The 26,962-nt window shown below is 56.9% G+C and overlaps 2 protein-coding genes across 16 annotated transcripts in view; one reads left to right on the top strand and one right to left on the bottom strand.

Annotated features, from left to right (window-relative positions):
- Positions 1 to 9,108, top strand: part of KIFC3 (kinesin family member C3) — a 30,400-nt gene extending 21,292 nt beyond the window's left edge. For 6 of the 12 annotated variants that reach the window (XM_081119183.1, XM_081119190.1, XM_081119180.1 and 3 more), the window contains 12 exons: positions 52 to 199; positions 282 to 412; positions 1,521 to 1,632; positions 2,860 to 3,041; positions 3,888 to 3,992; positions 5,187 to 5,317; positions 5,938 to 6,061; positions 6,276 to 6,405; positions 6,490 to 6,719; positions 7,003 to 7,137; positions 7,580 to 7,688; positions 8,425 to 9,107. In XM_081119183.1, coding sequence (XP_080975309.1) covers positions 52 to 199; positions 282 to 412; positions 1,521 to 1,632; positions 2,860 to 3,041; positions 3,888 to 3,992; positions 5,187 to 5,317; positions 5,938 to 6,061; positions 6,276 to 6,405; positions 6,490 to 6,719; positions 7,003 to 7,137; positions 7,580 to 7,688; positions 8,425 to 8,450 — 1,563 coding nt within the window. In that variant the 3' untranslated portion in view covers positions 8,451 to 9,107. Of the gene's footprint in view, positions 1 to 51; positions 200 to 281; positions 413 to 1,520; positions 1,633 to 2,859; positions 3,042 to 3,887; positions 3,993 to 5,186; positions 5,318 to 5,937; positions 6,062 to 6,275; positions 6,406 to 6,489; positions 6,720 to 7,002; positions 7,138 to 7,579; positions 7,689 to 8,217; positions 8,244 to 8,424 lie in introns of all 12 variants that reach the window. The other 6 variants (XM_081119187.1, XM_081119184.1, XM_081119182.1 and 3 more) reach the window with 3 other exon arrangements.
- A 929-nt stretch (positions 9,109 to 10,037) lies between these two features.
- KATNB1 (katanin regulatory subunit B1) lies at positions 10,038 to 26,509 on the bottom strand. Of its 4 annotated transcripts, none has more exons than XM_081118371.1 (20): positions 26,405 to 26,509; positions 24,979 to 25,280; positions 22,257 to 22,387; positions 20,388 to 20,505; positions 16,132 to 16,232; positions 15,722 to 15,763; positions 15,010 to 15,093; positions 14,679 to 14,794; positions 14,172 to 14,243; positions 13,883 to 14,033; positions 13,570 to 13,760; positions 13,324 to 13,454; positions 12,866 to 12,916; positions 12,156 to 12,223; positions 11,921 to 12,040; positions 11,681 to 11,830; positions 11,315 to 11,391; positions 11,160 to 11,234; positions 10,793 to 10,909; positions 10,038 to 10,469 (listed from the first exon to the last, which is right to left on the bottom strand). In XM_081118371.1, exons 2-20 carry the CDS (start codon positions 25,016 to 25,018, stop codon positions 10,337 to 10,339), a joined length of 1,968 nt encoding a protein of 655 aa, XP_080974497.1. In that variant the 5' UTR covers positions 25,019 to 25,280; positions 26,405 to 26,509; the 3' UTR covers positions 10,038 to 10,336. The 4 variants fall into 4 exon arrangements, with proteins under 4 accessions (XP_080974497.1, XP_080974498.1, XP_080974499.1 ...); XM_081118372.1 differs by having other exon boundaries at positions 26,292 to 26,427; XM_081118373.1 differs by lacking the exon at positions 26,405 to 26,509 and adding an exon at positions 25,903 to 26,245.
- Between the last annotated feature and the right edge of the window lie 453 nt (positions 26,510 to 26,962).

Below are 26,962 nucleotides of genomic sequence, written 5' to 3'. Positions count from 1 at the left end.
CTCCCCTCCCTCCCGAGCCCAGTGTATTGAGCTTCTGGCCTTGGCCCCCAGATCGCCATGTACGAGTCGGAGCTGGAGCGCGCACACGGGCAGATGCTGGAGGAGATGCAGTCCCTGGAGGAAGACAAGAACCGGGCCATCGAGGAGGCCTTTGCCAGAGCCCAGGTGGAGATGAAAGCCGTGCATGAGAACCTGGCAGGTGAGCCAGCCACCTGGGCCCTGGCCTGCCCCAAGCTGCAGCCCCTCACCCTGTCCACCTCACACCCCTGCTGTCCCTGTAGGCGTCCGGACCAACCTGCTGACACTGCAGCCAGCACTGAGGACCCTCACTAACGACTACAATGGGCTCAAGCGGCAGGTGCGAGGCTTCCCCCTGCTACTACAGGAGGCCCTCAAGAGCGTCAAGGCCGAGGTGAGTGCAGGCCGTGGAGGGTGGAGCCGGGACAGGCCCTGGAGCCCTTGAGCAGAGCAGCATCCCCCCAGGGCTCTCCTCCAAAATGCAGACAGAACCCTCTAGCCAGCTGCTTCCCCACAGCACACACTGCCATCCCAGACCCCGTTTGAAAAAGTCTGGTCAGGGGCAGGTATTTGGGCATTTGTTTTGTTCTGACTCTTGAACCCAAACATGTTACAGATACCCTACCCAAACATGTTACAGATATCCTTGTATCTCAGACATGCTACGTATATTCTTACATCTGTTAGGTTTAATTTAATTTTTCAAGCTGTGCTTGTTCCATATGAGAATAGCCAGGGTCTCTTAAGTGCCTCCTACATACTGAGCCTTTTATAGCCGTCCGCTCCTTGAATCCGTGTGACGGCTCTGCAGAGGAGAGAGACGGATGTATTTTAGGAAAAAAAACAGTTCTTTAAAATATTATGTCAGTAACACATGGACATAGTAGAAAGTTCAAACCCTGTACAAGGCCATCAGATGAAAAGGATGCCCTTCTCTGCCACTCGCTCCCCAAATGCGGCCTCGCTGCCAGCATTTCCCTAGGGCGTTCTGAGCGTGAGAAATGTGTTTTTGCCTATGCATCTTACTCACAAGGGCAAAATATGGGTGTGTGCTCTGCATATTGCTTATTTCCCCTGTGAAATACAACTTGGAGATCTTCACCTACCAGCTCCTACAGATCCATGAGTTAGATGGTATTATTCCCATTTTACAGATGAGAATATTGAGGCTTGAAGACATTGAGCTACTCAGGATAGAGCTGGGATTTGGGTCCAGCCGAATCTGTAGTCAAGTGCGAGTGCTGTGGAGTGAAGCCGAGTCCCAGCTCTTTGCTTATTTAGCAGGCAGCCTTGAACTATTGCCTTAGTCTCTCTGGGGCTCAGTCTCTTTCTCTGTAAAATGGGACTGGTAGCAGTACCTACCCAGAGGGGTTACTGGGAAAATTTGTCATGTGACAGCACATGTCAAGGACTCTGCCCAGGGCGGGGGACAGTGCTTGGCCTGCCTGGGGGCAGGCAGTCCATGAGCCGGACCCCTGACAGCACTGTGTGTCCCCCACCAGATCGGCCAGGCCATCGAGGAGGTCAACAGCAACAACCAGGAGCTGCTGCGAAAGTACCGCCGGGAGCTGCAGCTGCGCAAGAAATGCCACAATGAGCTTGTGCGGCTGAAAGGTGACTGCTGGGTGGGCTGGTGGGGGTGCCCAGCATAGGGGTCCTCAACCTAGCTTGGAGGTAATCCTGCCTTTCGCCACGGCCCCCAGCACTACTCCTTGGAGCTGTGCCCTGTCATTGAGCTATTGTCCTTCCCTCTTTGAGGATAAGGAACGGAGACACAAAGAAGTCAGGGACTTGGATCTGTCCAACTCAGAAGCCCTTGCCCAGTGTCCATAGCAGGCTACCTCCAGGCCCTGGGTGTTGAAACTGAGCGGGGAGTGGCTGGAATGCCACTTGTTCTGACCTAGGGCTGATCAAGCTTGCGATTGCACCTGTTCACTGCACAAAGGTCTAGGAGCTAACCTGTCCTGTGCCAGGTGCTGTTCCAGACACTGAGATAGTGCTGTGGGCCCCACAGATGCCATCTCTGCCCTCACGGTGCTCGCTTGAGCTGGGAAAGCAGACAGTGATCATTAATCAGCCAGAGAACCCAACATGGTTTCTGTTACCAGGGCTGGGGAGGAGCTCCAAGAGCCCCTGGGTATCTGACAGTAGGGGGTGTTGGGGGCTCCCTGGAGGAGGCAAAGCTAGACCTGAGACTTGGACTGTGAGTTTGCATGGACAAGTGAAGGCGAGGGGGGGAGGGGGAAGGTGGGCCCATGCTGACTGTGATGGGGAGTTTTCTCTTCATTCCAAGAGCACTGGGATCCCCCTGAAGGGCTTGAAGCAAGGGGGTGGTTTGATCAGATCCATGCCTCTAAACACCCCTGTCCCTGTCCTGTTTCCTGTGCCCCTTAGTGTGCTGCCAGTTGTCCACCTGCTGCCTGGTCCTGTTTACACTTCTGATTCCCAGGCCCCATCCTGGCATTCACAGTGCCCTTTCTGAATGATAGAACAAGCCCCCTGGCTTACTGGGACCCAAGCCCCTCATTGTGTAGATGAAACTGAAGTACAGAGATGTAAAGAGAGTGTCCATTTTGGTATCCCAACCAGACTGGCATCCCCTCCTCCCATCCACATGACCCCCGCAATTGACCTTTTCTCTCAGTCCCCAAGGTGAAGTTCCCACCCTTAAATGGTTTGCTCAGGAAGAAAATGTACCAGTAAGTGAATTCATACTATAGTGTGAGTGACTGGTCACAGTTCTGAAGCCCTAGCCTGCTTAGGATGCCAGTGGACACCAGCATGGGAGTCGTCTGGTCTTGTCCCAGCCTATACCTTTCTCTCTTTCCCCACGCAATCCAGGCAACATCCGGGTGATTGCTCGTGTCCGGCCAGTCACCAAAGAGGATGGGGAAGGACCTGAGGCGACCAACGCAGTGACCTTCGACCCTGATGATGATTCCATCATCCACCTGCTGCACAAAGGAAAGCCTATATCCTTCGAGCTGGACAAGGTCTTCTCTCCGAGGGCCTCACAGCAGGATGTGAGTGTGGCTCTTGGGTAGGGGGTGGGAGGAAGGGACAGAGCAGTGGAGAGAGGGGGACACAGATAGACTCACCAGGAAAGGGACAGATGGTGAGGGGAGACAGAAAGAAGTGTGAATGGGGGAGACAGGATAGAGAAGCCTGGGTGCCAGGGTTCCCCTCTGGAGAGAAGAGTGTGGGAAGCTGAGACAGGGCTTTAGAAGCGTCTGTTGGGAAGGGGAAATCCATGCACAGCCCTTCCACCCATGTGGCTCCTCCCACCCAAATAGCCCCTCCCACCCATGGCCTCGCCTACCCTCAAAGCTCCGCCCACCAGCGTGGCCCCTCCACAAGACCCTGGCCAGCATGGAGCCTGGTCCCTCCAGCCAGTGAGAGGCATGCAGTCTCAGCAGCTGCCCTTGTCTCATCTCTGCCAGGGCCAACCTGCCAGGCCTGTTTCACCCGTGCTCTGCTGTCTCTGCCTGGCTTTACCTTTGCCCCTGTCCTCTGCCCACTGTCAGGCAGGCAGGCGGAGGAGGTGCCACACATGGGACTGGCCTCTGCCTTCATTTTGCTGTGCCTTCTGGGGGTGGAGGAGGGTCTCCTGAGCTCCAGGTGTTGGCAGGCAGTAAGCACTACCCTGCCTTCCCTTCCGTTTTTCGGCACCAGGTTACCACTGATGTCTAGTGCAAGTGACTCATTAGTCACGAATTGCTCCGCAGTGAGCCAGTTGTCCACAATAACATGCTGTATTATTGCTGAAGGAGACAGCTGTCAGGGGAGGTGGCTGGACTTGGAACTGGTGGGGGACCCTGGTCCTAGCAGCCCTGGCAGCCTCACACTCTACACCCATGTCCCCTCCCCAGGTGTTCCAGGAGGTGCAGGCCCTGATCACCTCCTGCATCGACGGCTTCAATGTCTGCATCTTCGCCTATGGCCAGACGGGTGCTGGCAAGACGTACACAATGGAGGTGGGTGCCCACTATAGGGGGCAGGGGTTCAGACAATGACAGCCCCCTTGCTGCCATTGGTGGGGTTCTACGGGAGTGTGTTTTGGCCTCACTCGGTCTTCACAACCCCCCAAGTCACCAGGCCTGAAGAGGAGGCCCCTTGCCCAAGTGCACCTGTGATGGTCCCAGTGGGTAGAGGAGGCGGGTGTCATGACAACAGACTAGCAGCAGAAGGATCTTGGCCTGAAGTCCAAGTCAGTCTCAGGACCAGCTTTCGTTGAATTACCCATGTGCATTTATTGGGCTCCTGGTGGATGGCTGCCCCTTGCTGGGTGGGCTCTGGGGCTATCCAGATGGATGGGGGCAGGTGTCCGTCCTAGAGGAGATCCTGGGCAGTGAGAGAGACTGGTGAAGACTGTCTTGTGGAGCCTAGCTCTTACCTGCCACTCCCAGGGCGGGGCTTCATCTCCCTGCCAGTGGCTGTCCCCTCTTCATGGGGAACTGGGGCATCTAGAAGAGGAAGAATCTTGACTGTAGGTAAAAATGGAAGGCTGGACCCTGGGTGTCTTTGGCTTGTTAGCTCTTGAGGGGGTGCTGTGGGGCTCGCTGGGTGGAAGAGGAGGGCAAGTGTTCTGGTGTTTGGACAGGAGTGAGAGTGCCCTTTGGTGGGAGGCACCACCAAAGGGGAAGTGGGAGCCCCGGTGAGATTTCCTTTCAGGAAGGCCAGTAGCTCATCCGGCCCCAGGGCATTTGCCGGCTCCGCTTGTGTCTCCCCTCTGCCCTGGCTCATGGCCTCCCTGACACTGGGCCCCATGTGGGCAGTAGCAGGGAAATCCTGGGTTCCTGATGCCTTTTCCAGGTGGCTCACCAGGGCCAGGTACACATCTGGTGCTCAGCAGCCCGTTTGATGTTCCCCACTGGGCATGTCACCTGGGTGCTCTGCTTTAAGTCTCAGGGCAGTCCTGACAGGGTAGTTCCATTTTAAAGGTGTGAAACTGAGGCCCAGGGAGGTGGATGAAGTTGCTTGAGGCTGGTGGAGGGGCTTGGGAGGTAGACCAGCACTCAGATGGGAGTTTCGGGCAGGGAGGCTGGCCTGCAAGGGAGTAGCTGGAGGTGGAGGGACAGGGCGGCACAGAGACCCTGTGAGCATCTGCACCAGCCACCCCTTGTGGTGGGAAGGGGCCCAGCTCACTCGGGCCTTGCTTCTGTCCGCAGGGGACCCCTGAGAACCCAGGCATCAACCAGAGGGCCCTGCAGCTGCTCTTCTCCGAGGTGCAGGAGAAGGCATCCGACTGGGAATACACCATCACTGTCAGTGCGGCTGAGATATACAACGAGGTCCTCAGGTGGGCGGCCCCCAGGGAGCCCTCAGGTGGGAGGCTTGCAGGTCTGAGGCCCTCAGATTTGAGGCTATCAGGTGGGCGGCCCTCAGGTTTGCAGCCCTGGTGTGGACACATGCCTCCCAGGAAGCTTTGTGGTTCTCAGGACCATGTAGAGTCATGTGGGATGGGAAGTGGGCTCTCCTTGAAGAAGGGAGTTGGGGATTGTACGCCAGACTCAGCCAAGGGGCTCTGCTGGTCGCACGCCCCTCCCCTGACCAGCGGGCGGGGGAGGAGGGCTCTCTGCACCCCCCTGGGCCTCCCAGACTGAGGAGCTCCTTTTCCCCTGGAAGTGTCCTTGCTGCACCTGCAGGTTGCACCGGGTGGTGATAAGTGAGAGTGGGGGGCCCTGCCCGCAGGGGCCAGTGCATCCTAGGGCCAGGAGTAGCACCACCACAGGCCTTTTGGGGAACAGTTGGTCTCTGCCCTTCAGCAGACCGAGTGCAGGGGAGGAGCTGGAGGGAGAGGAGGAGGGGCTTAGCCCAGTGGTCCAGGGAGGCTTGGAGGGTGTGATGATTGGGAGGGGGAACATTCCTGGCTTGGGCGAGGGAGGAGGGAGTGACTGTCCCCCACCCAACCCCCCACAGGGACCTGCTGGGGCAGGAGCCCCAGGAGAAACTAGAGATCCGGCTGTGCCCAGACGGCAGCGGGCAGCTGTACGTGCCAGGGCTGACTGAGTTCCAGGTGCAGAGCGTGGACGACATCAACAAGGTGTGGGGCTGGGGGGTCGGGGCTGGGGAATGTGGGGAGACCACGCCCAGAGCTGAGCTGCCCTGGCTCTGCCTTGTCCCCACGCGTCTCTGGGCCTGTTTCCTCCTCTGTGCAATGCAGAGGGTGCCACCCCTCACGGGTACTCAGGGGCAGGTGATTCCAAGCCCCACTCCGAGCCGTACCTCAGCTGTGCCCGCCCCCGCCCCGCCCCCAGGTGTTCGAGTTCGGCCACACCAACCGCACCACGGAGTTCACCAACCTGAACGAGCACAGCTCCCGCTCTCACGCGCTGCTCATCGTGACGGTGCGCGGGGTGGACTGCAGCACCGGCCTCCGCACCACGGGTGAGGGCTAAAGGCGGCCTGGCCTGTGCACCCCCGGCACCCACCCCCGGGGCGCCTTTGACCTGCCTGGCACCCTCCCCACAGGGAAGCTGAACCTGGTGGACTTGGCCGGCTCGGAGCGCGTGGGCAAGTCTGGGGCCGAGGGCAGCCGCCTGCGGGAGGCACAGCACATCAACAAGTCACTGTCGGCCCTGGGGGACGTCATCGCTGCTCTGCGCTCCCGCCAGGGCCACGTGCCCTTCCGCAACTCCAAGCTCACCTACCTCCTGCAGGACTCGCTCAGTGGGGACAGCAAGACCCTCATGGTGGTACAGGTGAGGGCCTCAGGTGGGCTTGGCCAGCACCAAGACCAGAGACCCCTTCCAGGTACCCAAGCTGTGCAGGGAAGGGACCCTTGTCCTCAGCAGCTCCAAAGTCAGTGCCGTGCACCCCTCGGGCCTCCCCAACAGACCTGGCACCCCACCATATGTGCCTCTCGAGTTCCTTCATTTTGGCTAGAGTCCCCTGCCCGTGAGCGCCCTCTGGTGAGCATGCCGCCCCCTCCAGTTCTGTGGGGGCAGCTGGCTTGGGTGGGGAATGAGCCCTCATGTCCCCTAGGTGTCCCCCGTGGAGAAGAACACTAGCGAGACCCTCTACTCCCTCAAGTTCGCTGAGAGGGTCCGCTCTGTGGAGCTGGGTCCCGGGTCCCGCAGAGCAGAGCTGGGGTCCTGGTCCAGCCAGGAGCATCTGGAGGTAGGGGGATGCCACAGGTCTTTCTCTGGGGCACTGGGTCAGAGACTTCCAGGCCAGGTGCAGGAGGGAGGCTCTGGGAGGGGTGACAGCCTGGAGTGGAAGGGGGGGAAGAGATGCCAGAAGGGCTGGAGCCAGAACTTGAACCCAAACCAGGTAGCCTCTTTAGTCCACGTATTTCTTGGCCTCAGAGGTACCTATGGGATCCTCAGCTGGTTGGGGGTGGGCGGGTCACAGGTTGGCACACAGGTGCTCAGTAGTAACTAGTTTACTACTTTACATATATTACCTCATTTAACTCTCGAAATAACTGAAGCAGGGCACCATCATCGTGCCCACTTTGCAGATGAGGAAACGTTTCAGGAGACTGGGAGGGGCATGGAGGGAAGCATGGGGTGGGGCAGGGCAACACAGCCCCCACCCACCTGCTCACCCCCGCCCACAGTGGGAACCAGTCTACCAGACACCACAGCCCTCAGCACGAGCCCATTCGGCCCCCAGCTCTGGGACCACTAGTCGCCCAGGCTCCATCCGGAGGAGGCTGCAGCCCTCGGGTGAGCTTTTAGGGAAGGAGTGAGTGGGTGGGTGGGTGAGCTTCCCCCACAGGTCAGTCACAGCCACTGGGCTTTTTCTTTACTTTCTTTTTAAAAAAATTTTCTTAAACTTCTCCAGAGCCTATTTCACAACCTTCCCTGGCCCTGGGAATTAGGGTAGATAGTGCTGGGTCCATTTTACAGAGGAGAAATCGAAGACCCCCCCTCTCCAGGGGCTCCTAGCTGGGCTGGTGACTTGAGGCCCAGGACTTGAGTATCCCAGGCTGGGCTGGCTGGGCTCATGCCATATGCCCTTCAAAGCAGGTCTGGCATCACCAGCCCTGGGCCTCAGCTCCGGGGGTGGAAAGGGCAGGGCTCACCCCATGTCCCAGATGAAGAGTGAATCCAGGCCTCCAGCCCCCAACTTGGCCTCACTCACAAGAAAGGCCCAGCAAGTGCTTGGAGTACAAAGGCATAGGGGCAGCAGGGTCCTGAGGGGCCCTGGCCCGAGGCAAGCCCAGCAGTGAGACGCCTGTTGCTTTGATTTCAGCCTGAGACTGGGGCTGCAGTCTCCAGGTGAGTGGGGCCAGTGGCCCAGGGCTGCCTGCCGCCTGACCTCCGCCTTGGGCTGTAGGGCTGTGCCGGGAACCTGCTGCTCAGGGCTGGGTCTATCCTGCTGCTGCCTGCTGTCTGTGTGCTTCTGCCGGGCTGTCTCCTGCTCTTAATCCGAGGCTAATGAAAGCCCTTCCCTCTGCAGGGAAGTCAAGGCCATTGCCCGTGTGATGGATGTGTCTACCCTGCTGTACCAGGGGCTGGGTCCCAAGCCTCACTGACCTGCTCCTGCTGTAGTGCTGGGAGCCTGGGAGGTGGAGGCCAGAGAGGAGCTGCTCTTCTGTCTCTCCCAAGATGAGAAACATGTTCAGAAGGAAATGGTGTCTCAGCTGTGGCTCTTGGTGCAAATGATATGGGCTGGGAGGGCAGGGATGGCCGGCTCCACCTGGCAGGCCCAGACCCTCAAGAGTGACCCCTTGTGGGGAGGGCAGCAGTGTTGGGAGGGTGGCCCTCGCCGGGCTGGCCCAGCGCTCCCAGCCAGCAGGGTGCCCTTTTTGGTGGGTGGCTGAGGAGCCCCTGGGAGGCACAGGAACCATGGGAATGGGCTGGTTGGTGGGCACCCTAGGGACAGTCCAAGGGGGCCCCCACACTGGGCATGTATCTAGTGTTCGTTGGTGTACATAAGAGCAAGGCCCTGCCTGTCATGGGCCGGGCTGTATTTATGACTGGCAGGAGGCCAGAGGGCGGGGATTCTGCTGCTCCTGTCATCTGGAATCAGGCTCTCCCCTTGCTCACTGGCCTCTTGACATTTTCCTCTCCCTGAAGTCCTATTTAAGAACTTTTGGAACTTAGCCATTTTTACTTATTAAAATAAAAGCCTTTTTACACAAGTGTGGTCTGAAAGAATGGGTATTATGAGCCCCTGGTCATCAGGAGCAGGGCATCGGCATGTGCTGTTGGTTCCCCACTGCTGGCTGGCTGGTCACCCACAGCCCTCCAGACCTGCCTCTAAGTAAGGATGGCGTGTCCTGAACATCTAAGACTGGGAGGGGCCAGCGCTGTCACCCCCATCTTACAGATGGGAAATGAAGGCTCCTCCAAGGTTTGGCAACACCGTGCCTGGGGCCCTGGCCTTGTCCCCACAAGTGAACTGGCTGCAGGTGGGCGCCACCCTCCTCCCAGGGCTTACAGGACCCCAACTACCAGTGCAGGGCAACCCCCCACCCCTGCCATGGAGTTGTGTTGGCCTAATTTGGTCCCAGCCTTGGGGGAGCCTGTGCTCAGTAGCTGAACCACCAGCTACTGCCTCAGGAGCAGAAGGGATGCCCACTGGGTAGGGACAGTTTGTCCTGGCCAGCCAGCACTGGGGGCTCCTGCAGGGAGTGAAATCTGTCCAGAGCCCTCAGAGAAGGATAGGGGGAACTGCCCTTCCAGTCCTGTCTCTGAGGGTCTCCTGGGGGTTTGGGGGAGCATGCTGGGCTCTGGGCCAGCACAGTGGTGGCCAGTGAGGCCGGGGTCCTGCAGTAGACAGCTGTTGGTCTTGGAAGTATCCACAAGACATCTAGGAGTGTGGCTGAGCCAGAGGGGATGGTGGGGTCCACCTCTCACCTGTCTCCCAGCCATGGAGGAAGACTTGCTGTCTCCACCTTTACCTCTCCCAGAATAAGTCAGAATTGGCCCTTTCCCATTGGCCTAGCACTCTTCTGCCCCCTGCTGGCCACACAGCTTGGTGCAGGACTCTGCAGAGGCCAGGCAGGCAATCCTGTGCCTGGGAGAGTCCTGTGGCCAGGGGTGCCCCTCCCAACAAGAAAACCAGGGAATAGTTACAAATTTAATAAAATTTGCCTTATAAATTACAGCAGCAGCCCCAGGGCTTGCTTGGCTGCCCCAGGAAGCAAGAGTTGGGCAAAGCTGGGCAGCTGTTGCTGGGCAGAAGTTGTCTGAGAGTTCAGGGCTGTGGAGGTGGCCAGTGGGCCAGCGCCGCCGCCTCCAGGATGGCCACAGGGCAGCAGTAGGGGCAGGGCAGAGGCTCATGGGCTGGTGGGTGCATAGGGAACAGGAGTGGGGGCTGAGGCCAGGCCCCAAGGGCTGCTCAGTGCCCCCACTCACTGGATTCCTCAGTCCAAACTGGCCATGAGCAGGTGCAGCTCCCGGAAGGCACTGCCGTGGCGGCCACTCAAACCTGATTTGCTCTTGACGAGGCCACTGATGCTTTTGAGCTGCTTATAGCAGAGCCGGCACTTGTGTAGCCTGTGGGCAGAGGGGCAGCACTTGAGATGGCCACCTGCACAGAACCATGACCCCCACCTGACCCTGGGGCCTTTCCTGCCCTAACCACTCCCACCTCTCCCCCAGGCCATGCCAGACCACACCAGGGCTCAGGGCAGAGCCAGACCATGGAGGAAATAACGTTCTGGCAACCCCAACCCTATACCCTGAGCCAGGGTCTCTGTCCCAGGCACAGTGACCTCCTCCATAAGCTGTTCTAGCAGGGCCATTAACAAGCAGGCTGGGCCCCCAGGCCTGATGTGGAACTCCTGCCCCCAACACAGGCACACTGCCTGGCCCCTCACCTCTCCTCCCGGCTGATGTCAACACCCACAGAGGGCGGGGCTGCCAGGATGTCAGTGATCAGGGGCAGAAACCGCTGCAGGATCAGTTTCAGGGAGGTACAGCCTGTCTGGACATAGCTTCAGAGGTGGATGGACAGAGCCACAGACAGACAAACAAGTACACAAAGACAGAGGGACAGAGACACAGGATCAGAGGCAGCATGGGCTTGATTCCACTCTGGCCTCTCTGGAACTTGGAGGGGACAGCAAGGCTGCATAGCCACCTCATGGGGGCACCACCCCAAGGGTCTTCCCCTTGGTCCCTGCCCAAGCCTCTTTGCCCCCTCCCCTCCCTGCTATAAGGTAGGTGGGGCTTCTCCACACTTACCTCTCGTACTTGCTCTGGAGAAGCTTCTCGATCTGCGGCAGGACTGTGGTGCACAGGTCCAGCTTCCACAGGGAGCTGGGGAGAGGCCCAGTGACAGGTACCCTCAGCACCCAGCCCTGCCCACTCCGCCCGCTCCACCCACTGCTGTCACTTACGCTTTCTGGTTGACGATGTTGAGGAGGTCCACCACCACTGACAGGTCATTGATGGCCACGGCTGAGTCCACCGACGTCTGCAAACAGAGCACCTGTCACAGAGGGCTGGGGACAGAGTGGCCCCTGCCTGAGTGTGGTGTGATGATGGGGTTTATTGTGGGATATTAATAAGACCACCTACAACAATCAGTTGCAAGGCCAGGACAACAAATAGGAGCTCAATAAATGGCAGCTTGTGATGGTGAGAACTGACGAAATAAAGTGAAACCACAGTGTGGTGATAAGGGCCGCCTACCCCCCACCTGCAGCTTCCTGTGGCCCTCCTCTTGGTTCAGCCATAAGCCTGGGGCAGGGGCAGGCACTTGCCTTGATGTCACCAGTGGTCCACACAGCCCTCACGGTGTCCAGGTTCTTGTGGCGGCTAGTGAGCACCACACACATGGTGTCATGGCCTTTGCGGATTTGGGACATGGCATCGTCGTCGACCAGCTCTGTCTGCTGGGGAATCTTCACAGCCTGGTGGGACAGGGGCCCAGATGCTGGCAGCAAAGCTCTGCCCTCACCCCATGGGCCTCCACTGCACCCTTGGGCTGGGCCCCCACTCACAGGCAGGAAGTCAGAGGCCTTCAGCCCGATGGGCTCATTCCGGGTGGCAGGGATGATGGCAGGCTCGGCCTTGGGTACAGGGGTGGAAGTGACGACCTGGGGCCAGGGCACGACCTCGGGCTAGAGGGGTCCAAAGCTCAGTGGGCAGCCAGCCTGAGGGCTCCCTCTCTGCTCCCCCAGATAAGAGGCTCCAGCCCCTCTGAGTCTCACACCACACCTGTCCACCCAGACATACATTTGGCACCGGGAACTGTGTGTCGATGGCTGGGCTGGGCTTTGCTGCCTCCTTGGCTGTGGCCATATCTGGAGGCAAAAGGAAAAGATCTTTGGGTCAGGACGAAGGCAGGGCTCGGGGTAGGACAATGGATGGCATCTGTAATTGGGCAGCAGGGGAGGGAGAAGTCAGCAGTGTGGGTTCTGGGGAGACAGGGCAGGGGCTGGGCTTGCTCCCTACTTTCTACCTACTCAATTCCAGGACTAGCAAAAAGCAGGCATCTAGCACTGTGTGTGTGGATGGGACCCAGGGAGCTCCAGGGGTGGAGATCTGCTACCTTACTAGGAATGTGTGTGCCAGGGGTGCTGGTGTTGAGTGGGTGGTGAAGAGTCTCAAGGCCCCCTCTTCAGGGGGCCCTAGTGATTTCTCTCACAAGGCCCAGCTCCTTCCTCCACAGCACATGTCCCATTTCTGGACCCATCTGTATGGTTATCTGTCCATTGTTTGCCTTCCTCACTAGGGTGTGGCCTCCTGAGGGGAGCACCTACCTGCTTTGTTCATGCTCAACCACCAGGGACTAGCCTGGGGTTTGGCACATAGTAGGTACTCTTGGGTGAGTGGGAGAGGCTGAGGCTGTGCACAGAGGGGATGTCAGGGGGAGGGGCAGGGGCTCAGAAGGGGAGAGGACTGAGGAGCTGGGAGGAGACGTGCTGCACCACCCTCCGACTCACCATCTTCTGGGGGTGCTGGGAAGGGCTCACTTCTTCGAGGTGGTGTCCGACCTGTAGAGGCAAAGGGGGTAGGGGACTCACGTTAGCTACCCAGAGCTTCTGTTTGAGCCCCTAGGACTGAGGTGGCCTGGGACCCAGGGCCCTGTCAGGACATGGGGGATGGAAGATGGTTCCCAGGCATGCAGCTGTACACCTATGACCCTGTCCTGACCCACAAACCCTCAGGCCTGCCCCTTCCCACCCACTTACCCCTGTGGGCCTTCCTTTGCTTAGGGTGGGCAGGGCACTGAGTGGCTGCCAGGGCTCTGCTGGGGCCTAGAGGACCTGGGAACAGAGCCTGGCACGGTGTGGCTTAGGAACTAAGGGAGCTGCATGGGACACCATCCCCAGAAAGGATCGTCTGCATCCATTTCCCAGGTGGGGATGCCGGGGTTCACAGGGTGGGAGCCAGGCCTCACTGATGCTGTTCTTGGGCTGGAAGATTTCGTTGTAGTCCTCGGCGTTCTGGATCTCTGCCCGAGACTCCCGCTCATCCCGGTCATCCTCACTGCTGGGGCTGCGGCGCTCACTCTCTGAGTTATGTTTCACCCTGTGGGGCCGTAGAAGGAGGCTGGAGCCAGTAAGGCTGGACAGGGCCCCCGAAGCCTTCCCAGGGACAGACCCACTTCCTGTACCCCCCAGCACCCACTGAACCCTAAGCCCACCTCTGAGGTTTGCTGCAGGTTGTGCTGGGCCGCTCGTAGATGCGTCGAAGGGGGGCGGTGGGGAGGGGCGGCTGCTGCGCCAGGGGCAGGCTGTCCTGCACAGGGTCCTGGGTCACCGTGCCTGTCCTCGTGACCCGTGTCAGGTCCACCACATAAGAGGAGACGTTGCTCTGGGAGAAGGCCACGCCTATCTGCAGGAAGTGGCAGAGCTGGGGTGGGGCCCTTCCCAGCAGCAGCTAGGGTATGGGTGGGCAGGACCCCTGCAGGCTGGGTGGCAGTGGGGGCCTGATGGGCTCATGGGGGTGGCTCTCACCAGCTGGTTGTTGCAGATGGCCAGGTCAGCCACTTTGCCCCAGTTGACTAGGACCACGTCAAAGCAGCGCTCAGGCTCCCAGCCGTAGACACGCAATGAGTCCTGGCAGCCGCTGTATAGGCAGCACCCGTCGGGGTTGAAGAGGATGCTCCTGTGTCAGGCGAGAGTGGGCCATGGGTCCCAAGAAACCCGGGAAGAGAGCACAAGCAGAGATGGGAAAAGCCCACCCACATCCACATCCCACTTCCCCAGAGGAAGGGCTGGGCCCACTGCCCAGCTGCCTGCGTACCTGACAGGCCCTGGCTCCCCTTCGATGCAGCTCACCACCTGGAATTTCTCCAGATCCCAGAAACGGATGGTCCTGCAAAGGCAGCCAGGCTGTGCGAGGAAGCCAGGGCAGGCCCCAATCTGGCCTCCACACAGGCCCATGGCTTCGACAGCCAGCTTCTCTCCCCTCCACCCTCAGCCCCTCAGGGCCATTAAGAGCAATGCCTTGGGCCAAGGACTGGCCCTGGGAGGCAAGGGGAGGGGACTCAGCAGGTGGGAGGTGAATATTGGCCTTGGATCTGGACATGCCCTTGAAGGCCCAGGACACTGGGGCCGGGAACCAAGTCAGGGTAGGATGGGACCAGGGTCCCATCTTGGCTTGGCTGGCTGTTAATTCAGTCTACACAGGCTCATCAGGCATACGACACCCTGGGGCAGAGAGACAGATTGGGGACAGATATACATACACTCAGAGGCAGAGATGTGAGGAACGGCAGTCACAGCGACGGGCCCTGCTTCTCCTTCTCACCTGTCAGAGCTGCCAGAAGCTAGGAGGTACTCGTTGGGATGAAACTCCACCACGTTGACAGGCCCTGTGTGGCCAGGGAACTCAGACATCATCTTGCCAGCAGTCAGATCCCAGAGCTGGGGTAGGACAGGGTAGAGGTCAGGACAGGCCGCGCACAGCAGCCACCCACTCTCCCTCCAGTACAGCCTGAGCTCTTTATCCACACACCCCCTTCCAGCCTGGACAGGCTTGGGACATGCAACCCCAGTCAGGAGGTAGGTGAGGACACAGCCTGAGAGTGATCAGCAGATGCCAATCCCCAGCTTGGGGCCCAGGCCAGGTGGGGAGCTACCTTCACAGTGTGGTCATCTGCAGCCGATGCCAACCACTTCCCATCGGGGCTGAACCGGAGACACCGCACGGCCTGGCTGTGCCCCTGAGGAGAGGATAGAGCACCAGGCTCACCTTAGGGGCCTGGCCCAAGGGCTTCCCTCCCCACCACTCCACTCCATCCCTGCCTTAGACAAACAGTGCTTCCTAGGGAGCAGGCAATGAGGGGAAGATGTGAGGGAGATGCCACAGAGGGACACTTCTCCAAATATGATCAGGGACTCCCAGTCCCGCAGATGCTCCAAAAAATCCAGACTGTGTGGTCATAGAGTCTTAGGCCTCTTTTTAGAGAGTTAAATGCCCTCTCTTAATGTCAAAGGGTCTAAAAACCTCTAAAAGTAATTCTGTGTTAAACTCAGTGCTTCCAAACTCATAGGAATAGGCGCCCCCTCACCTGCCGATTCCTGTTACCTGCCTGTAAAACCAGAGCATGGAGCACAGCAGTTTGGTAAACATAGTTCTGAGGGGAGTCATGGAGAGCTGGGGGTCTAGGAGGACCACTCACAGCATTCCTGCTCTGCTCCAGATTCCTGTTTCTCGTCAGGACTCTCATTTCTCATGTTCTTACCCATGCTGAACAGCAGTGCCCTCCAGCCCCTGCCAGTATGGGCACCACCCATGTTCCATGCCTGCATGGTGCTTGTGGAATGACCAATAGAGGGCGCCTTCCTTACCCTGTACCGGAAGACACAGCCTTTTCTCCTGATGTCCCAGAGCTGTGGGGAGAGGAGCAGGGGGGCAGAGTCAGGACAGGTCACAACCAAGGGTGGGCTTGGGCTGGGGAGACCTAAAGCCTGGGCTGGAGGGCAGTGTGTGGCTGTGAGCAGAGGAGGGCTCTTGGCCCCTCCAAGTCATTATACCCCAAAATGACATGGGTCTAGAAACTGCTCACTAAAGCTGGGAATTCCAAGCAGAAATGTCTGGCGAATGCCTCCACATGCCCCTTCTCTAGGAGGGTGTGAATACTGCCGCACAGAGATGATGTCCCCACAAAAAGCCAAAAACCCACACCCTCAGGCAGGACATGTGGCCCGGTCCTGCTGCCAGCCCAGCAGGAGACACAGGGCTCAGAGTGGCATCTCACCTTGATGTTCGTGTCCTGGGAACCCGAGGCCACAAACTCGCCGTATGGGTGGAAATCCAGGCTGCAGATGTTGGCTTTGTGTCCCATGAGTGTGCGAAGAACTAAAAAGAAAGAAAGCAGAAACGATGGCTTGAGAGGCAAACAAGTCAGCTAGCAGAGAAAGGCTGCTGTGGGGGCTTTAATGTCAACTGAATACCACCACAGGTTTTTTAAATGGGAGGGAAAAATCAACCAGGGTCCTACCACCCAAACAACTTTTTCCTGAGAGATGACAGCCATTTCTGTTATTGCCTGAGCCTCCAGAAATGTATCGCACAGCGCCCGCAGCTTGTTCTCTGTGCTCATCCCAGTGTGTTCTTGTGAAAGGAGAGGTGAGGGAGGATGTCAGGCAGGGGCAAGTGGTGGGCAAAGGCCCCAAGGAGGGCAAGTGGAGGGCGTGCCTGATGTGGCCCAGGTGCTTGCACTGATCCTCTGTCCCAGGGATCCTGAATTGAGGGTGGCTGTGAGGACAAGCTGTGAGAACTGAGAGAACATGGGGAGGACATACCGGAGCCTCAGACTCTCAGGGGTGGGGGGCAAATCACCTCCTGCCGCCCCAGGAAACCATGACTCCCATCCTTCAAGGTCCTGCAGGTAGCTCCAGGGCCCAGCCCAGCTTGGCCTGCGGGCAAACCGTGTGCTTGTCTCTGGTACCAATCAAATTTGCCTCCGCTTTCTGGCCTCGTGTGTCTTGCTTTTTAAAAGATTTATAATTCTACTGTCTGAATGAAACTGATCACCCCATGAGTGCTGGGGCCAAGTGGTAGAGGAAGCCAGCCATCCTTAGGTTTGAGCCAAGGTGAAACAGGGTACTTGTGAGAGGTAGTGAGCTCTCTTTTGAAGGAGGTGTTCAAGTAGACTCCAGATGTAATGCTTTAGGTACATGAGAGTCGAGCTCCAAGCACTGGGTGAATTAAATAAACTATTGTTTGATTGTCTGTATCCTTCATGGTCCATCAGGTCCAAGGCTCTGGAGCCAGACAGAACTAGGAGTAATGCTGGCTCTGCTCCTGGCTTGCTGCGTGACCCTGGGCAATCCCTTACCCTCTCTGAGTCTCATATCAGGTCTTGGTCAGAATTATGTAATAAGATGGACATAAAGTTCCTAGATGAGCCTGACACGTGGTAAGTGCGCAGTAAATGCCAGCTATAATCCTCATTGTGATTTCTTCCTGCACAGGCCTGCCTTCATCCCTTCCTCTCGGTCTCCCGAGCTGGACCTTCTCGCCTCCTCAGGCCTCAGAACACATGTCCTAGTTCTCTGTCTCGTGGCGCCAGTGATGACCCACTACTCAGTGCCATGGCCTTTTGGGCACCTCCTTTGTCCCAGGACATCTGCTGAGTACTTCCAGTTTCCCAGAATAGGTGAGTGATTTCGGAGCACGAGTCTCCCCCAACCCCAACAATGCCAGGAGGTGGACAAGAACCGCAGGCTCAGGGGGAAAGCAGCCCACTTAAGGCCGATCAGCAAGGTGCAGAGCCAGAGCTTAAACCAGGCATTTTACTCTTGAGTAGCTTGCTTTACCAGGTGACTCTCTACCTGGGTGACATTTGTCTAAAGCTTCCAGGACAAGCCAGGCACAGCTGAGAGCAAGATAAAAGTGAGCTGCTCTGGTTGTCATCTGCCTTGAGGACAAAGTCCATCCCACAGCCCACCACACCCACCCATCCTACTAGGTGTCTCTTGGCATAGGTCCTGTTGGGTACTGAGCTGGGACAGAGCTGCCCTTACAGCCTTCGCAGAGTATGACAAGGCACCTGCCATGTCTATCCACTGAGTATCTAACTCAATGGCACCAAAACCTCAGAGGCTGCCCCTTGCTATCTGTAGTTGTCACAGGTCACCGGGGGCTCAGCACTGCATTTCTGGTCAAGGAGGCCTCGGGCACATGCTGCCCAGTCCAGGGCTTGGAGGGAGCGGACTCATGCTGGCTCTGCTTGAGCCCACTGGCTCTGCATCCCACAGCAAGGTTTCCAAAACCCTGCCCCGCCCCAAGAGGATGTGGCGAGTCCCACCCTGCGTGGGCTGGCTTCATGAAGCGGGATCCCGGCTGACCCACCCTCGCCCTCTGGCTGTGCCATGGAAAGCAGGCAGGACCACATTCTTCTGGCGTGACTTCTGCCCCTGTTCTTCTGTCCCAGGAGGGAAGGTCTTGGTCACAGGAGCTGGGAGCTGCAGAGTGGAGGGCCTCTGGGGTGTGTGCCCCATGCAGGAACCTCTAGCTATCCCAGCTGAGTAGCTGCTCGTCCTCCGCCTGAACCCTCCAGTGATGGGCTGCCTTTCAAAGTAACTGATGTGACAGTCAGGCAGTGCTTCCAGGACCCCTTCTGTACCTGGGGTGCAAACTAGCCTGGCACTTTCACTCACACAGTGGAGGGTAGGGGTGCAGGGGAGCCTGAGGTCTTAGCTCTTCCTGCTGAGTGCAAGCTTCTCTCCCATCAGAGAAGTCCCCCAAATTCGAGGCACCAAATGACAGGGAGGAGAGCATTGGGATGGCAATTCCAATACCAAGATTCGAGTCCCAGCTTCTGCCACTCCCAGCCACAGGGTCCTCACCAAGCTCGGTGCCCTCCCTGGGCCCCAGTATGCCCATTTGGCAAATAAGGGGGACCTACTAGCCAGGCTCTGCACCAGAATCACCTGGAAGCTTACTGAGAGCCAGATTTGGGGCCTACCCCACTTCTGAGTCATGTCTGCTGGGAGTGGGGTCTGGACCATGTATTTGTAACGAGCCTGAGAGCAGCCAGCGCAGGGAAGTCCACCGTCCAGGAATTCCAGACAGGTCTTCAGTTTTCATTCTTTGCCCACCTTAAGGAATTCTCACGTTTCCCTTACATGTTAATTAGTCCTGGCTGAGAATGCTCTTATCTTCTCTTCTGTGCCCTGCTCCTCAGTGCATGGGAAGTGGCTGGTGCCATCCACCAGGATTGGGGCCAGGAAGAGGCTTCCCAGGTGGAGAACCGCTTTCAGCCTGAGCCTTTCTGCTTTCTCAGCTGGAGCCCAGACAGACGGGCTTGCTCCAACCCGGCACCCTGAGTCCAGCGATGACCCAGCACAGGTGCTGTGGGTCCTGTGTGTGGCCAGGCAACAGGACCATGTGCTGAGACGCTAAGCATGCAGCCCATTTGTTATCTAAGAGATCCCGGGGTCTGTCTTTCTTAAGCGGCCACCACCAGGGGGGCAAGCATCACCCAGGGGCGCCACCTTTCTTTAGGGCCATCTACACAAGAAGGCCACTGCTCTGGGGCAGAATGGACCTGGCCACTGGGTGTGCATGGCTGATGGCCACCGTCCCATAGCAGAGGCAGACCACATACCACAGGAGAGGCTCAGGGACCTGTAAGTCTCAGACAGGAGGGGGTGCTCTCTTCTGGAAAAAGCAGCCCTGGCAAAACCCATGCCGCCATTCCCTCTCCCATCCTCCAGGGAGTAGGTGGCCTCCCGCCTGGCATGCTGGACGGTCCAGACTAGAGGCCAGCAGTGAACAGTAAGCAGACGGGTTTTACTGGGACCTCTGTGTTGGCCTGCGCTGTGTTCTGTGCTAACGTATAAAATGTTTTTAGAAATAAACTGCAGTACAGCCATGTTGTTTAGAAAGATGTGGGGAATGAGCAAAACCCCAGATGAAAGGACAAGGTTGAGGCCTCTGAGAATGGGAAGAAGTGGGGCAAAGGCTTCCTCTTTTCATTGTGAATATTTGCAGAACTATCGGTAGCTGACTTCTTAAACTCTTAACTCCTATGGACGTAAAAACTAAATTAAAGCAAAGCACAAGGAAACAGAAGGCCTGGCCACCCCAGCCCCATTCCTGCCGGCAGCAGTTACCCAAAGCTGAGTGGGGGCCACCCCGAGTCGGGCCACTCGCTTCTCCGGGTGCCCCACACAGGCACCTCACTCCTTCACGTGTCCTGTGTGGCCCGATGTCCTTCTAGGTTCTGAATCCACACAGACAGCCACCGCCCATCCCCACAGTTGTCCATTCGGACATTTGCTAGGCGCCTCCCTAGTGCCAGCACTGAGAGACAGTAGTGCATGTCGCTAATGCCAAGCTAATAGGGGTGGAGGGGGCAGGGTGTCAACACACTGTCTGGTCAGTGCTCCAGGAAAGCAGCACCCAACCTGGTCAGGACAGGCTTCCCGGAGGAAGCGACTGGACAGGAGCCTGAGACAGCAGGGCTATAGGAAGCATTTGGGGAAGGTGAGCACAGACACCTACTTTTGGCAGCTTCCAGGTCCCAGACACGGATGGAGCCCGACTGGGAGCCGGCCACAATGAGCTCCTCAGGGGTGTTGAGACGGACACTCTCCACTGGGGACGTGTGACCCGTCAGGCTCTGTGGAGAGAGGGTGGCACCTTCAGTGCACTTTGTGGACAGACCCCCAGCTGCTGCCCCAAGTTATGGGTCCCCAGGAAGTGCATCAGTGAGAAGTGACCCAAGCAACAGAGCCACACCCAGGCTCTCCCACAGATGGCTGAGCAGCCGCTTCTCTAGGCCTCAGCTCCTAGGGCTAAAAGTGGACCAAACCCCAGTCATGCTCCAACCACTTGGTAAGTCTGAGGCCCTGAAAGGCTGGTCTGTGGGGAGTCAGGGGAGAAAGGCTCTGGCTGAGCCTGTGGGGGCCTGCAGCTGATATAAGAAGATAAATCTAGAGGCCAGACCCCAAACTGTCCCTGTGCTTCTCTGGGGATGAGAGCCTGGTGTCACTTCATGTCCATTTTTTGTCAGTCTTTGTTGAGTTTTTTTCAAATTGTCTGTTACTTTGGCATTTCTTAGGGGAAAAACACATTTAAACCTTAAAAACAAAGGGAAATAAAATGATTTCAATTCCGTTCTGAACTCAATTTCAATTTTCTGGAACACGGGCTGTGGTTTGGGTCAGATTTCAGTTCTCCGCTGAATCACTCCAAATCAATGAGTTGATTAAGTCTCTACTAATAAATACCACCACCCCCCCCCCCCCCCCCCCGCCATCCTATTTTATCTTTATCCTGACTTGGCCAAGAGTCAAAAGCATGATACCACCCTGTGCTGCAGGGCTATGTGGGGAGACAGTGAGGCTCCCGTGCTCCTGGTGGGAATGTAAATTGATTTCTAGAGGGCAATTTGGCAACATATTTTGAAAGCTTTTTAAAAAGTGCACACCCTCAGATTTAATGCAACCATCACAGATCTGCTCAAAGATTTAGCAGATGAGGATGTTTACCATGTGGCTGAGCAGAGCCAAAAGGCTGCCAGTGACCTCCATGCTGGGAACGAGGAGGGGCTAAGCCAGTGCTGGCTCATCCCTACAGTGGCACACCACGAAGCCATTAAAAATCATGTTGTTAGAGGATATTTTTTGACACAGAAAAATGCTCAAATATTGTTATTTTAAAAAGCCAAGCCACGGTACAGTGAGATAGTGTTCTGGAAATATATTGTTATAGATTTCTCTGTGTGCATATGTATGTGTGTTTGCACATGTGTATGAGTACATAAATGCACAAGTCTGCACATGTGTACAAGGGCACAGATCAAAATACCAACTGCAATGGTCTTTGGATAATGGAACTATAGATAATTCATTTTTGTATTTTTCCTCCTTTACGATTTCATTTTGGAAAGCAGTTTTTGGCACTGAATGTAGTTATGTGACCAGGGTAAAGTGCTATTAAAGACCCAACTCTCTGCCCAGCTCCAGCCAGGCACCCTGAAACCCTTTTAGTGGAATGAGGTAGGGACTATCCCAGTCATCCCTACACACAGCTGATGGGTGGGTGGATGGGCCCTGGACAAGGCAGGGCCCTGGGCAGGGCAGGGCAGGCTCAAACTCATTTAGCCTTCTCAAGCAGGCTCCCTGGAGGGCTGTCCTACAGCCAGGTGACATCCCCATTCCTGAGGACTGGCCACTGTCCCTGTCATCTGGAGTTGTTCTGGGCCTTCCTGAGTAGACAGCTGGGGGAGGCATGGATGTTGTGCTGTGTCCCCCTACCCTCAGGATGGGCACCCAGAGAATAGGGTGCCTGCTTCCACCCCCGCCCCTGCCGTGCCCACAGTCCCCTCCCGTCCCTTGCCCCTGCCCCCACTGGCTGGCTGAGGCTCACCATGATGCAGTTGGGCTTGTTGATGGACCACAGGTTGACGCGGCAGTCATCCCCACCTGTTGCCAGCAGCCGCCCTGAGCCTTTGCCCAGCACCAGCGAGGAAACATTGCTGGCGTGGGCGACGATCTCCTCTACACAGGAAAGGGCAGAGGGGGAAGCCAGTCAGGGGGCTTGATGGGTCATGTGGAGGAGGGGAAGGCCTGGTCCTGCTTGGCCACCAGCGCTGGCACAAAAAGCCCCTCTCGAGGGCTTTGCCCCTTTGGCCCCCCTTTGGTGCCCAGACACTCCCCCGGACAAGGCAGGGCCTTGGGCCTGAGACAGAAGTGACTATTCTCAGCATGCCATTCCCATCTCACCCTTAGGCTTCATTTTCCTCCTTGTCCTGCGCGTGGGCTGGGAATACTACTGACTTACTGAAGCTGTCCCCGGGAAGCTCACCCAGGGCTTAAGCCCACAGCTTCAGAATTACGGGCCAGGTTCTGATCTAGCTCTGCTATCGTAGGCTTTGTGGCCTTAGACAAGTCACTCACCCTTTCTGAAGACTGGGCTCCTCATCTGGTAAGTGGGGTTAATAACAACAGTGCCTGGCTCACTGAGTTGCTGAGGATTACAGTGAGAAGGTGCCTGCGAGCTCTGGGTAGGGAGTGAGAGCTCAGTGGTTGTTACACAGGCTAAGGACTAGTCACCACGAAGACAGTGAGCACTGGGGCCCCAGGTGGGCACAGGAGGGTGGGCTGCATGAGGCAGGGGGCCGGAGGCAGCCAACTGAGAGGTCTGGGTGAGGGAGTGGGAATGAGGGCTGACCAGACAGAGTAGGAGGAAAGAGCACTGTGGGCAGCCACAAGGGCCCCTGGCCTGGACTACTGGGGCAGCAGCGGGGGCAACAGACTAAAGCCCCAGGGGCACCAATGCTCCAAAGAGAACAAAACACAGGCAAGGAACCAAGAGGCAGCCCAGATCTCCGGGCTCACCCCTGAGTAAATTCCTCCTGGGAGGGAGGAGCAGGTAGACAAGACAGGTCTCCCCACTCAGATGGAGGGAAAACGCCACCATGCTGACACCCTGAGGCAAGTAGGAGGCCTCAGACAGCTAAAATGCTGTGCACATGAAACTGCCAGATGTCTGAGCACGTTACCTCCCACTTGAACACTTTCATGGCTTGGCCTTGCCTTTCAGATAAAGCAAAGCGTCAGAAGGACTGGGGTGCTCACCAGCCTCTGCGGTGCCACATTCTCCCCAATACTGTGCTGCAGTCCATGGCCCCCTTTGAGGACTGCATTGAACTTCCTGCCTCAGGGCCTTTGCACATGCAGTTCAGACAGCCTACAATACTCCCCTACCCCATTCTCCATCACCTAGTTAACTGATTCAAAGCCCATGTCCCAGCTTAGAATTCAAGGAGAGACGGAGGGGTGTGGCAATCTGATTCCTGCCTGTACCTCTCCCCAGGCTCTGCACCCCATTTCACAGGGGACCTTGTCTATTTTGCCCCCTACTGATCTCCCTAGTGCCTGGTTCTATGCTCAGGATCAACCAACTGTTGAAGGGGTAGATACAGAACCCCAATAAATACAAAGCCACTCTGTCCAAAGCATACCTTCCTTGGAAAACCTTAACAGGACTCTCCCAGAACCTTGGGCTTAGAGGAAAATGGTCCAAACCTCTCATTTTACAAATGAGCAAACTAAGGCCCAGCAAAGAGCTTTGCCCAAGTTCCCACAGTTAAAAAGTGAAGGAGTCTTCTCTCAGCTTCTGAAAACAGCCCAGGGACAACTCATAGCCCAGGGTGACCAGTTTGGGCACCAAATTTATGCCAACCAGTTACCACAGGTGGGGTATGATCAACAAGTAGGGCAGCAATCCTCAAAATATGATCTGGGAAACCTTGGGATCCTCAAGATCCTTTCAGGGGAAAAAAAAAAAAAAAAATCCTTTCAGGGGGTCCCAGAGAACAAAACTATTTTTATAATAATACTAAGATGGTATTTGACTTTTATGCTCTCGTTTGCTCATATAGTTTTCCAAAAGATACGTGATATGATGACATCATCATTAATGGCATGTTTGTGTACTCTTGTTTGAAAATGTCTCAGTACTGCCAACATGGTAAACAGTGATAGATATAACTCCCATAAACAAAAACTCTTTGGGGTCCTCAGTAATTTTTAAGAGCATAAAGAGGTCCTCGGATCAAAGGGTTCGGAACTGCTATGGAGAGTAATGATGGAGGTGGGTGGTGCTCACGCTCAGTTACGTTCCAGAGCCCTGTCAACACCCCTCTGCCTACCCTCTCACCCTGGCCCCTGCCCCAAGATGCCCTCATCTGATGGGGGAAGTTTGACTTGAGATGTCTGAAAATGTAAAGAATATCTTTCAGCATTTTCGCCCCATTTTGCCTGTCAGCCTAACTGGGAATCCTGCACCAAGTGCTTTATTATACTCATATTCTCACTTGAATCTCACAGCAACTCTAGTATGTAGATGTGAATATCTCACTGTACAGACAGGAAACTAAGCCTCCGAGAGGTGAAGTCACCTGGCCAATATTACCTGGCTAAGTGCCAAAGTCATAATTTACATCTTGGTCTGTCTTACTCCAAGGCCTGGGGGGTGGAGGGGGGTCTCTCTTTGTGCCAAAGAGAGAAAGCTTGAGGTTCAGGCCACCCCAGCAACAAACAGCTAACAGGATAAATGCGGTGAGAAAGAAAAAAAAATCACTCACGCAACTTCCAGGCCGTCTTGGTGACCACAGGGGTGGCCATCCTTCAGTTGTCTGGCACCTGAAGCTCCACCGACAAAACAGACTGCTTTCCTCTCGGGGTGGGGGTGGATCCCCCCCAGATCCACCAATCAAGTTGGCAGGGAGTTCCCGCACATCCAGGCGGAGGGAATGCCTTTCTCCCAGCTCTGGACCAACTCTTAGTTTTAAATCATCCACAGCAGCCACAGCAGCAGCCTGTGTGCGCCTGTTGGGATCTTGGATCATGGAATGTCAGGCTTGAGCCATCTCAGCTCAACACTGGGCTGAAACACAGAGGAGATGGCTTGTTAGGAAACACTCGGTGGGAGCTCAGGGGGACGCTGATTTGCAGACTGCAGCTGTAGCTCTCTGGATCATCAAGGCTACTTGATAAAGACACCCACCCACCCACCAAAGCCACCAGAGCCTGGAGCTGCACTGCAAATTGGGTTTGAAGATCAGGAGAGAGGGCACCTCAGGCAGAATGACTTGCAACACAGGGAAAAAGAAGGTTCTCCCAGAGGCCAGGAGGAAGGGAGGAGGCTCTGCTCCAGGAGGCTGGCTGCCGGAGGTGCAGCAGCCTCAGCGGGGCGGGGAAGAGCAGATGTCTGCAGTTCAGACAGATTTCTGAGAGTCACTGTTTTGTCTGACCTATGGGAAGCGGGTGGAGTCAAGGCTAAGCTTAGGGGCCGCTGAGAGGCACCCCAGAGGCAGGTACTTAAGTCTTCTCTGCAGAGAATGTCAACCAGGGAGCTGAGGGTCCAACCCCGCGAGTCTGTGGCAAAGGAACTACTCCTGGTCCCTGAAATTCCCAAGGACAGTGCTGGGAACCAGATCTCCAGCCTGGGCATGAGTCGGTGTGATTCCTCAACTCGAAAAGGCCACCTTATGGTACCTCCTACCTACTTCCTCCAAGCCTTCTTCCCGTGAAACCTCTCCTCTCCATCCCTCTTCTCCAGGGTTGCCCAGGCCGGGTTCTCAAGTCCTCTCCACCTCCTCACGGCCTCCGGTGTCACCCATTCATACACAGCTGGTCTCCTGAGCTCCCTGATGTGACCCCTGCCTCGCCAGACCCCCTTTCCTCCTCGTTCCCCTCGGCTACCATTATCCCCATTCATTCGCTCTCCTGTTTCTAGGGTCCCTATTCATCACCCATCCTCCGGCAGACCCCCAGCTGTTTCCGGGTTTTGCCCTCAGGCCTCCACGCCGGTCCCGCCCCTCCCGGGACTAAGGCTGGTCCCTTGGCCTCCCCCTGATCCTCCCACTCCTCTCAGCTTGCCGGGAAGGGCTCCAACCTCCTCGCGCCCGGAGCCCTCTGCGCCGCAGCCCGGCCCGGCCCCGCCTGGCTCGGCCCGGTCCAGGGCCCACCGTACGTCCCCTCGCCTCCTCGTCCCCTTGCCCACTCCACCTGCAGCTGCGGCTCCGGAGGCCGAGGCTCCGCTCCAGGGTCGACCCCCACTTGCCTCCATCCCCTGCCCTGATTGGCCGCTGCTTGACAACCGACCCTCACAACAAAACCTCCGGCTCGGAGCCCCGCCCTCCCCGCCTCCAGCACCAATCAGCCCCCTCGGTCGCTCCACCTCTCGCCAGATTTGACCAATCGAAGCAGGCACTTCTGCCGCTTTCCCTAAGTACCCGCCCTCTTTTCCTGAATTGGGCTAATCACAAGGAAGGAGAGTTCAAGAGCCGCCCCTCGGCCTCTAATGAACCAATGCGGGCTGCCGTTTCCTTGATTCCCGCCTCCGCCTCAAACTCTCCCTTTCCTCCGCCTTGCCTTCTCTCCCTCAAAAATAGTTGGCGTTTGAAAAATTTGCGAGACGCCCTCCAATGGCGGCTGCACCAATCGCTTCAGCAACCGTCCCAGCTTGGCCAATCAGCGTTCGCATTATTGGAAACCCAATTCCCAGAGAGCCAATGGGAAAGGGACGTCGGGGGCCGAGTGAAGCCCCGGAAGTTCCATCTTGGA

This window comes from Miniopterus schreibersii (genome assembly GCF_964146895.1).
Source record: "Miniopterus schreibersii genome assembly, chromosome: 18".
Taxonomy (NCBI): domain Eukaryota; kingdom Metazoa; phylum Chordata; class Mammalia; order Chiroptera; family Miniopteridae; genus Miniopterus; species Miniopterus schreibersii.
Note: the sequence above shows the minus strand (reverse complement) of the source record. Positions and strands in the feature narration are given on the sequence as shown.

Excerpts from the sequence above, each read along its gene's own strand:
- KATNB1 (XM_081118371.1), bottom strand. The coding sequence starts at position 25,018 with ATGGCCACCCCTGTGGTCACCAAGACGGCCTGGAAGTTGC. Across the intron at positions 22,388-24,978 it reads CAAGACGGCCTGGAAGTTGC|AGGAGATCGTCGCCCACGCC; the intron begins GTGAGTGATTTT and ends TTTCCTGTGTAG. Across the intron at positions 12,224-12,865 it reads CCCAGCACCCCCAGAAGATG|ATATGGCCACAGCCAAGGAG; the intron begins GTGAGTCGGAGG and ends TTTTGCCTCCAG.